Raw genomic sequence first — 11,973 nt, 5'->3', positions numbered from 1 at the left:
TATATAAAAACATTTATCGTGTCATAATTTTTTTTATATACCAAACAATACTGTCGCAATACATGCATAAAATAAGTCAATGTGACTGGCCAAAGTTTTATGCATACTAAACAGCCGGTAAATGATGTCAGTTACGGTATCAGTTAGTAAACGGTTTATGTGTATAGTTCTTCATCGATATGGTAGGTTAACTTAACCTTTTAGATTGGTAGAATAATCTACCCATTGACCACCTCGTTTAATAAGGGTTTAGTGCCATAATATTCCATTTTTAGCAAAATCAATTCATTTCTGCCGCTGTGAGAAATCTTGGGACGTTTGTCATATAGCACATCCACCTGACTATCCACATCAGTTTTTTTACTAACCGACTTTTCCAATCGAAATAGATAATTTCGTGGCTCTGTATTACCAAATTTTGAGTACTGGATTTGTAGTGCTGCTGTTGTAACTAAAAAGAAACAAAGTGGCAAGAAAAAGGACGAAAACATTTCATTTACAATAATTTATTTTAATTAATTTATAGATAATTTACAGTAATCAGTTTGAGCCATTGTACAAAATATTACAGTAGTCAACGTCTGCCTGTCGCTTCCCTGATTCGTGACACGTAGCAGTAGACTTTTCCTTCGGAAATGAAGAGGATCGAACAACTGCTTTCAAAGTCCTGAAATAAAAAGAAAACAAACTTCGGTTAATATCTGTATTTGTTATCTAGCATGCTTAAGTAATGTCAGATGCAAATATGAGTGTATGAGAATGATGCTTTAGAGATGAACGTGAGATTATGGCAGACAGAAAGTCTAAATCTACTTAACGTCAAAAAATATTAAGATATGCATGTGGTTTTAAAACTTTGCATCAAATCTTAAGTCCAGATGACATAATATGCCTTACGTTTCAGGAAATTAGTGACTGGATAACATATGTTCCAAAAATAACGACTTTCATTCCTCCTGGAATCTTTCCCACCCCTTTCATTCTTCAGCACTCGTAAGTGCTTCGTCAGAGAATGCACACAGAGACCTAGCTCTTCGCTGTCTGTGTCGCAGTGGTCTACCAATATGACCCTCATGATAATCACTGCAAAGTGTATAAAGTAAAAAAAATACCGATTTACCAAGGAAAGAACGTATAATGTTAGGAATTAAAGTAATAATTTTAGTAGACAGAATTCCTTTTGATGTTGGTTCGATTTAAAGGAATTTTGTCTTGCATAATTCATGTCCTTTGATATCTAACTCATAAGGATTTTTCTAGTTTAATGGTAATGTTATTAAGAATAGGCATTTGTTTGTAGCACGCTGAAAGCTTTTGGAGATGAGGTGAATCACTCTAGGAACTGACAAGGTAACACGACTAACGAAATATTTTAGAGTCATGAAAAATCCAGATGTGATGAAAGTGATCTTTTGATACGTTAAAAGCATATTTTAATATTTTTAGGTGGCTTCAAAAGATTTTCCAGCAGAATTTTTGTGAACTGTGAACCTCCGAAACCGTCATATCCTCCATATACATATCCGGAATATTAGTTGCTGAAACGAATCTGTATACTAAAGCATCCTGTTTTAGGATGTTTTAATATACAGAATTCTGTTTTATACAAACTTCCGTATAAAAACATTTTATGTATATTATAATGCGATAACATTTTCTTTCAAAAAATACAAACGCAAACTTATATGCAATCTCATTTAAAACTTATGGTGGGCACATATTGTTTTAGGGGCACATATCACTTATAGGCATATATCGTTTCATAAAAACTAAACAAAAACTGAATAGTGCATTTGCTGAAAGAATTTCCCTGAATGCTTAATTTACTAATTAAGTACTACTGAAGGAAATTAAAAAATGGGAAATTTATATAATAGCATTACGAATTTAAATATGACTAATCCATTGACTACTTTATATCTTAAATAATTTTTCATATCTACTTACCTATTCCGCTGATCACCAGTATTTTCCTCCACCTCCTCCTCCTCCTTCATAACCACCACCTCCTCCTCCACCTCCTTTTCCTCCTCCACCCCCGAATCCTCCTCCTCCTCCAAAACCTCCTTTCCCTCCACCGCCTCCTCCGAAACCGCCACCTCCGAAACCTCCTTTCCCTCCTCCTCCTCCTCCTCCGAATCCACCTCCACCGAAACCTCCTTTTCCTCCTCCTCCGAATCCACCACCTCCGAATCCACCTCCTCCAAAACCTCCTTTGCCACCTCCTCCTCCTCCTCCTAAACTGGTAAGAGTAACTCCAATCAGAAATTTACCACCTCCGCCGCCTCCACCCTTTCCGCCACCACCACCTCCTCCGAAACCTCCTCCTCCTCCACCTTTTCCTCCTCCAAATCCACCTCCTCCAAAACCACCTCCTCCAAAACCACCACCGCCTTTTCCACCTCCGAAACCTCCGCCTCCATATCCTCCTCCTCCTCCTCCTTTTCCACCGCCGAAACCACCGCCTCCAAAACCTCCTCCTCCTTTTCCACCGCCGAAACCACCTCCTCCATATCCTCCTCCTCCTCCTCCTCCTTTTCCACCGCCGAAACCACCGCCTCCAAAACCTCCTCCTCCTTTTCCACCACCGAAACCACCGCCTCCAAAACCTCCTCCTCCTCCTTTTCCACCACCGAAACCGCCACCGCCAAATCCTCCTCCTCCTCCTCCTTTTCCACCTCCTCCCCCGAATCCTCCCCCACCGAAACCACCACCTCCTTTTCCGCCGCCTCCAAGTGATGAAATAGAAACTGGTACCGCAACTAGGATAGTACCTCCTCCTCCTCCACCTTTTCCTCCGCCACCTCCGTATCCTCCTCCTCCTCCTCCGAATCCTCCACCTTTACCACCGCCACCTCCGAATCCTCCACCGCCGAATCCTCCTTCCCATCCTGATGCTGCTGTCTTGAGATCAGTTATGAGTATTTTTTCTTCCTTGGCTCTGACTGACAGCACAAGGCAACCAAAACAAAATGCTGTCCACACCTGCAAAAAGATAGGAACGTATAAATGAATGGAATAATAGTTTGGATAAATGAAGGAAATGATAGTTTGAATAAATTAAGGGAATAGTAGTTTGATATAAAGAAATTTTTGAACACTTTTCTAAAAGCAATTCATTCTTTAATTACAATGTTATAAAAGTACGCGTATTTTGAATATTCAAATCTTATTTTGTTATTCTTTTTATGACGAAACTTTTCACTATAATCTGATAAAATGAGCCAATCTTCTTTACTGTGTGTTGTGTGCTAATTTTTGGGTTCTAGCGGGTAATACGGTCTCAGTTCGAATCCCTTCAAAAACGCGACGAATTTTTATGAGCTTTTTCCACAACGTTGGGTGAAATAACGCGACAAAATTTTCGTTTCCCTCTGTGGAGTGCCCAGCTAGAATAATGTACATAAAAATGCAGAAAGGTTACTTGAATTACGCATTCATATAAATAATTCTAGTAATTATAAAAAAATAATTAGATTGTGTTTAATATGTAATTATAATAAAATAATTACGTTTAAACGTGTATTCAGAATTAAATAATTCAGTTCAAACAAGTGCAATTTTGATTCGCAAATAAGTTATCACGAACTGTAATTAGATTGCGAAACGTTGTAGTTAAATTGCATTAACGCTATTAAATGTTAATAATCGATAAATTTGAAATCAAGTCATAGATAGATATATCACATATAAAAAAAATCGATTTCGTGAACTGTGATTAGATCGCGAATTGCTAAATCTAACAGCAAATCAAAGGCATATCGGCATATAAAAATAATCGCTGGAATGCTCTTTGAATTCATTATGGGATCTGCAAATAATTGAAGCTCAATTTGCTTTTCCTGAATCCGTTTGGAAATGGCGTTGGATAAAAGTTGAATGCGCTTAAACGTATGAAAATGGAGCAGTCCTAAGCAAATATATCAGAAAAGAAAAGGCACAGACTAGTTTTAGGTTTGTAGACACGGTTCTATTATATTAAAGCAACTCTACAAAGCTTACCTTGAAGAACATCTTGCTGAACGTTCACAGGTGGAACTGTGTCCATGAGATGGATGGCAGCAGTATTTATACTCAAGTCCGCTCAGTAGCTGCGTGGAAATAAAAAAAAAGAAGGGAAACCATTGCATAAATAAAATAAATGCACCTGAATGAGAAGTTACGTCAGAAATGCGCGAGATATTCCTCATATCGCATCCCTGTCCTCATTTTTGCGTCCACCAGTGAAACTTCACGCTGAATGTCCACCCCGCTAACCAGGTTAATTGTACAGTTTCATTTTTCGCGTTGCAGTCCCGACGCAGAGCAAGCAGCCGTTAACGCCTCGACGATTTCAGGGTGAACACAAGTCTCGTTTCGCATTCAGCAGCTCTAAGAGATCGGGAAATGCGGTGGGTGAGGCCAAGTCTGTGCCTCGACAAACTTCTGTTGTTTGCTTGCGTTCATTGTCTCACAACCTAAGAGGAGTTATGCAGACGTCTCAGTGAAGATGCGAAACAGTTCTCCAAATATGTTTGCACAGAAAACCTGGTAGATGTCTGTGGATTTTAAACGCTGTTAAGGAGTTAAACTTGAAAAGAGAATGGTGCTTTTCTTAATTCGGGTTGTTATTCACTGATTACAACCGAACTTCTTACGAATTTGTGCATGCATACGACATGCAGTTTTTGATCATATTTAGTGTATTTTTTTCTACCAAACTAGAATTTTTAAAATAATTTTATAATATTTATTATCAGCGATACATCAAGCTGGGTTGTTTAGAATAAGAGCCTGGGAAACTAAATACGTTAGGTATCAGTAAATATTATGGTGTTGTTTTTTCTGTTATTATAAGTATTTGTGCAGAATTAACTAAGGCCATTGAGGTGTCACGATATTGTGTCTGTAACCTAGGTGTATTCTAAGTTGGTTTGCGTGTTTTGTGGATGAAGAACTCAAGTTTTTATGAGAAAAATCCATCCGTGCAAAACTCTCTATATTGACTAACTCGGCCATTGTGTATGAGAAAAAATAAAGTCCATAAAATTTTCTTCCGATTTACCGGTTTCTAACCTAGCTCTTTCCATGTGGTGTGAAAGAAAAAATAATCATGACCGCTATACTAACAGCGAGGCTAGATATTGTCCCTGCAAACTGCATGCGTTTATAGTCGGTTTGCGTTTTCAGCATGATGGTAAAAAATAACAAAAAAACCCCAAGTTTTCGAGATTAGAAAACAACACAACCCTAGCTTAACTCTCCCGTGATGTACAAAGAAAAAAGTGTGAGAAACGGATTTAAAACGCAAGCCTTTTCCCGTACAATGAATGAATAGCGAAACACCCTGCTGGCAGCACACTCATATCAATTTGGATTTGGATTAGAAAATTTCCATTTTATCTTCAAATTCGGTGTTACTGGGTATAAATGTGCTTGAAGACAAAGGAAATATTTCACGTTTTCAGTCGCTTAAAAGCTAAGTCCATATCGTTCTCAATTTAACTTTAAGGATTGACAGGTGTAAAATTCTGTTTCGTTGAGTCTTTTGTACTGCAATAGTTGAGACTAAATTTGGTAAGTGGTGAACTAGTAATGATGGATGACTGAACAAATAGTTAATTGATTAAGTTATTTATCATATTTTGAATTAAGCATTCAACCATTCAGACAGGTTTTTAGACTTTTCTGTTTAACATTCATTTTACATTTTCTAAATTGCGTAATTTAAAGAGTAATTATGTTACTTTGCTAAATTAATGAGGACTTGGAAGAAGCGCATATTTTTACATTATAGCTTATTATTGATTAATAAAGCAGCATCCTAATAAGATTGATTTCGGATCAGGCTAACAAATTAACTGAATTCGAGATTAAAAGAATGGAATATACACTGAAATCAATTGTAGGTGTGTCACGGAGCACTGAGTGATGTGACGATTAACCCAAATCCGATTGTTTTAAATCAGTAAACATTTATAGTATGTACAGTCTTCCCCCTAAAAGTTTTATTATTTTTTCTTAATTGTCAAAGTTTTTATTAAAGTGGGATCAACCTGCTTACGAATTTTTATTAAAATATTTTTTATTATGTATATTTAAAAAATTTCTAGAATATTTAATAATATTTTAATATTTTCTAGAATATTTAATAATATTCTAGAAAAGTGTAGAAGACTCATGAACGTGGTAGAGCATGGTAGAATATTTCTGAACTTTGTCCATGATTCTACAGTGTTTTGCAATAATATAAATTGAGGAAAAACAGCTGTAACTTATAAAATCGAACATATGTCAGTCAGAAATAGTGTTTTTTGCAAGTTTTCCATGTTTCGTGATAAACTTTGCAAGAAATAAGGAACTGGGGTTGAAAAAAGAAGTGCTGTTATATCTCTGCATAAAGAAAGTTGTTCCATGAGAAGTATTTGGAAAAAAATTAGGCTTTTCATTTAAAGGAGTACAAACTACCATTCGACGATTCAAGGAGACTGTAAATTTAAAAGACAAATCACGATCAGGATGAACGCGCGTAACAACAGAAGCACAAGATAAGACCATAACACTTATTTCTAAATGAAGTCGATGATTTACTGCACCTGAAATCCTAACTGAGTTCAGTAGGAACAGAGAAAGTCCCATGTCTACATCCACTGTAAAACTTCACCTTAAACAAGCAGGACTTCTTGGTTTGTGTTAGGAGCCATCATCATTGAACAACTGAAGAGTGGAAAAACGCACTGTGAACGGATGAATCTAAATTTGAAATTTTTCGATCCAAGCACGGAGTTTATGTGAAACTATCAACTTAAACAAAAATGGCGCCACATTGTTTACTGCCTACAACTAAGCACGATGGTAATTCCATCATGATATGGAGTTGTTTCTGTTTTTCTGGAGTGGGTGACATAATCAGAATTGAAGGAATTTTAAGAAAAAAGGCTATAAAATATTCTGGAACATATTGCAATATAATCTGGATCGCGACGTGGAAAAAAATTTATAAAGTCAGTGATCCGAAGCACAGCTCTAAACTGTGGAGGGAGTTTCTAGCCACTAAACAAAAGGAAGAGGTATTGAAAATTATGGAGTGGCCACTCCAATCGCCTGACTGAAACCAAATAGCGCTTTTATGAAATCATCTAGAGCATCAAGTCCGTGAAGTCTGCCCGTCTTCACAGAATTTATGGGAAAATTTGCAGATTGCTTGGAATAATGTTATTCAAGACTCTATTCAAATTATTTTATTAGTCACGAGAATTTCTTCTACATACCCATTTACGTAATGTGTCTGTAAATTGCATGTGCTATCTGGTCGGTTTGCCTGTTTTGCTGAACCAAAAAAACCCAGTTTCTGGGGGGAAAACCTTGTTATCTGCACCTGAGGCCGACTAACTAGCCACGGAGTGAAAAAATCCAATTAAAGTTTCCTCGCATCATCGACGGGATTTGAACCCGTGCCTTTTCTACCCGGTGTGGGGAGGACGGTGACGATACCACTGGGTTTTCCGCGCCGACCACTCAACACTATTATAAAATGAATATCCAGTTGGTTAGTTTAATTTTTTATGGTGCATTGGCAGATTAGGAATAATGAGCCAGGTCATAATGAGCCAAGTCAAACTTTAACCACCAGAATTATATACTGTCTGTGTAAGGCAGTGATAAAATCTCGTGGAGGATATTTTGATGAAAAATCAGTATAGTTGTTAATATTATTCATTTCAATTTTTTTGCTGTTAATTTTTCAATGCTTAATAAAAATATTTTCTAGTGCGTTGTTTTGGTTTTGTATATTTTCATAGATAATTAAAAAAAAAACTGTTCTCATGCTTTGCGATTCCAAACTTTTAGGCGGGAGTGTATATGTTTTTAATTTTTTTCTAAAAATAAAAATCAATAGCATTGTTCTGATTATATTTAGAATAAAGCTCTTAATGATATGCTAATAAGAAGAATAAAAGAAAAAGTTCTGACAAGCGAAATTCACAATATAAAGAATTATTTAGAAAAAGAAAAGATAGATATTGGAGATAAGAAATGCCTTTTAGAGTAATGTCTTTCGTCAAGCATGAGCTGACTTGCCAAAACCTTTGTTCCTGGTATTATATCATTCTCTTCCTGTATTTGTTATCTAATAACGGAATGAATGCATCACGCAAGCGTATTCATCTTTTTCTTTTTAAAGTTTTGGCTGTAGGTACTAGTGAAATCACGAGCCAACTCTTAGTTTTACGTTTCAGCCGAGCAAAGCAGCGAAGAAACAGTTATTTGGTTTTCCCTCTCACTCTCTCACTCCTTTCCACCCCAACTCGGATTAGTGATAATCATTTATAGCAGTCCAATTTAAGGAATTATTTTATAAGTCAGTAGAGAGAATAATAAGCAAGGTTTGGAGAGATTTCAAAATTTAACTTTCCGTTTGCGATGAACATTTCAATATAAAATATATAGGTCTTAAATAACTATGCGCATTGAGGATTCTACTATGAAGAAGTGGATGCGGTTATCATTGCTAAAGAATGTTTAGGTACTAAAGAGGCATAAAACAGTAAGGATTTTAAAGAGGCTCTAAAAGTGTCGAAAAGGCACATAAAGTTTTTATTTTTAAAGCGATGGTTAATGAAAAAAATTATCATTATTTGTATATAAAATACTATTACAGAATTCTTATTGGAAAACTTCATGCAATTGCTATCATTTGTTACACATAATAGAAAGAATTTTACTGAAACTTTTCCCGATCAGAGAAAAAATGCTCTGATATGAAATTAGAATTCCGAGTACATTGTTCCATATTATCTTTTGAAAGAACCGTTCAAAATTGGGAACACGAATAATTCAATTCTATTAAATAGTGACTACATTGTATCTAAATTTTTAATTTTGTAATCTAAATTTTAAAGTTTTTTATTTATTAAAATAAAAAAATTAGAAAGAAAAATTTTAAATATAGTGTGATTGGTGTTTAATAGCACTGAAATGTACGACCCTTACGATTTGGGCACAGCAATTTCAATCACAGCATCACTAGCTAGCTTCGAAATATTTCTCCATTCTCGCCTTTTTTCTCAATAGGTGTGATGACATCTGGTAAGTTTGAAAAGCCAACAGAAATAAATGAGAAATCGTTGTAAATTGATTTCATTATCAGCAGTTGGGTCCATAATGCGTATTGAAGACGAATCTTTTTAATCCAAGCTATTGACAATGTACAGTATTTCACTTTGTTAAATTGTTTTACATAGTAAAATGCAGAAGAGATCCATGTTTCCCATCTAGTCAGAACTCGGTGAAGAAATAACGATAGAGATAATCCAGATGCAATTTCCTTGAACACCAGAAGACGCGATGCGACTTTGACGAAAATACTTTTGGCGTTGGACACCGACGCTTTGGTTTTAGGATATAAACTACATGTTTCCACTGACATTCTATGGAGTGCACGCACTAAACAAGTCTGAAACAACGAAGGACAAACAAATTTAAGATCTCTTACCACTTTTTTCTTGTAAAGGGCTGAGTCGGCTCAGACAGTTAATTAATTCCATCCGGCCAAAGGCGTAGAAAGGGCATTTATCAAAGGGATAGTTGAACTATTTATCTTTTCGGGTGCTTCAAATGTGAAAGTGAGTAAATTAGGGTTTGAAGGCTTCGCCTCTGTAGTTCTGTTAATCATGTTGACAATGAAATCCAAATATTTTTGCCGAGAATTTCATGGCTGGTTATCAGCAAAACATCAACATAACAAGTGTCCAGACATTGTTTCTTAATGTTATATTCAACTGGAGCGTGTTACTTCGTGTTTTTTCAAAAATATTCAAGGGAATGTTTCTCTAAATCAAACGCAAAATGATATTTCTTACTGAAGACTTCAAATATTTGGCAAGTAGGTATTTATTCTCGTTACCAATCTTCTCAGAGGCAGTTGTTTGGTTTTTTCCAACGTTCGTTATTTACAGCATTAAAATCAGCATACAGGAAGTGGGAAGTACAGGATACAGGAAGTGAGAAATATGAAATACCAGTTTCTTTTTTTTTTTTGTATTCATTTAGGGCTAGTACCACAAGTTTAATAGAAAAGTATATTAAAAACGTACAGTTCAGCTGCGAAAAATCATAAACTTAGTTTGCGAACGGTTTTTTTTTCGTGGTTTCATTGGACGAATTGGAATATTCAATGATACATTTTTAGACTATAAAGCGTTTAGGGCGTAAGCCTCAAGGTATGGAAAAGTCTAGACTATGTATACGTATAGTGCGAAAGCATCAATAATACATAGCCAAATCTGAATGAACAGAATATTAGCAAAGCGGTATTGTTTTAAGTTATATCTCATATTGTGACACAACGAGTTGCCATGATATATTGCACATGTTAATTGCACAGGTGCAATATCATTGCAACTCGTTGTGAAGGTATTCACAATATGAGATATAACTTAAAACGATACCGCTTTGCTAATATTCTGTTCATTCAGATTTGGCTAAGTATTATTATTGATGCTCTCGCACTATACTTCTACATAGTGATACATTTTTATTACTTTAATGTGTAGTTTTTATTTTCATTTCAATCGCGTTACTTTTAATGGATTTTGCTTCGTTTTCCACAACATTTAAATACTTTTTAAACAGTGCAAAGTAAATTTAGATGTTTCCAGCTTATTAGCTTGCATAACAATTAGTTCCTTGTTTCTAAAGCATTTCAAGACAAGCAAATGTATTTTTCCCTAAATATACGAAAACAGGAATTTATGGCCTTTTGTACCAACATCCGGACTTTTTCAACTATCATATTTCAGTTCTGAATTAAGAGGTTTTCCGTCATCCTGTTATATTTGAATTTGACACTCAACAGAGAGAGAGAGAGAGAGAGAGAGAGAGAGAGAGAGAGAGAGAGAGAGAGAGAGAGTCTTTTATATGTTTTTGTAAGATGTAAAATCTTACAAAATTAAATTAAAAAATATGGTTTGCTAGAAGTAAGATTAAAATTGAAGAACGTTAGATTTAGTGATGGGAGTTTAAGCGTGAGAATTAGGAATAATAGTAAAGGGGTAAACTATCAATTCCCGTAATACAAGAGAGCAAACAGGGACAGCGGGACTAGGTAAAGGGGTGCGATTTGAGAATAGGCGTGAAAAGGGTTGCTTGAGAACGAACAATAGGACGGGAGACGGGATTAGACGAAGCGTCTCCTTTGATCTATAACACCGTTAGACCAAAACAGGAAGTGGGTGGACGTCCAGGTCACAATTAAATGGCGTCAGGTTGATGGAAACTTTGGGTGTTGGGATACTTGTAGAAAGAAAGGTGTGAAACGCAAATGAGGGTTGTTGGAGGTTGCCGGTGGACATGAAAGGGTCAGGCCGCCTGTGAGAAAAAAATAAGAAAGTTCGAGAAAGGGGTTGGTTTGCGCGCTAGGGAGACAGCTTTGGAGAATGGTGTTAGCGAATGGAAAGGAACGTAAATTTAAACAGAAAAAGAAGATTGGTTGGAGTCCTTGGGGGAGCGTGCCAAAATTGAGGGGAAGAGTGAAGTTCGGGGAGAGAAAAAATTGAGAGAGAGAGGGGTATTCTGTGTCAGACTTCTGTGTGGTGTGGTCAGCAGAGAGAAAGAGTTGAGTGGAAATGTAAGGAGAGAAAGAGTTGAGTGGAAATATAGTGAGGAGATAGAGTTGAATAGGGGAGTCGAAGTGAGTTTATCGAAAATGTAAGGGTGTGAGGAAAAAGGAATGAACGTGTAAGGGGTAGTTAAAGGGAGTTCGTTAAACAGTAAGAATTAAAGAAGAAGATTTACATAAAGAAAGTTCACCGAGGAAGGCGATAATATCCTAGAAATAGCCCTGGGAGCCGAAAGTAGCAGTCCTGAAAAGCAGAGTAGCAACCCTGGATGCAGTAAGAAAAAGCTCTGGATGGCTGAAGATAGCAGCCCTGAATGAGGAAGAAGTAGAAGACCCTTACGAAAACATTCCGCCAGAATATAGAAGTAAGTGCC

The 11,973-nt window shown here is 36.3% G+C and overlaps 1 protein-coding gene across 1 annotated transcript; it reads right to left on the bottom strand.

Moving 5' to 3' along the window:
- Positions 1–568: 568 nt before the first annotated feature.
- Positions 569–4,079, bottom strand: LOC150081906 (uncharacterized). The gene is made up of 3 exons (XM_090380360.1): positions 4,003–4,079; positions 1,948–2,985; positions 569–667 (listed from the first exon to the last, which is right to left on the bottom strand). The coding sequence occupies exons 1-2, from the start codon at positions 4,012–4,014 to the stop codon at positions 1,960–1,962; spliced, it is 1,038 nt and encodes a 345-aa protein (XP_090236486.1). The 5' UTR covers positions 4,015–4,079; the 3' UTR covers positions 569–667; positions 1,948–1,959.
- Between the last annotated feature and the right edge of the window lie 7,894 nt (positions 4,080–11,973).

This window comes from Mastigoproctus giganteus, chromosome 8 (assembly GCF_048544385.1).
Source record: "Mastigoproctus giganteus isolate SK-2022 chromosome 8, ASM4854438v1, whole genome shotgun sequence".
NCBI classification, from domain to species: domain Eukaryota; kingdom Metazoa; phylum Arthropoda; class Arachnida; order Uropygi; family Thelyphonidae; genus Mastigoproctus; species Mastigoproctus giganteus.
This window is presented reverse-complemented; position numbering and strand designations above follow the sequence as displayed.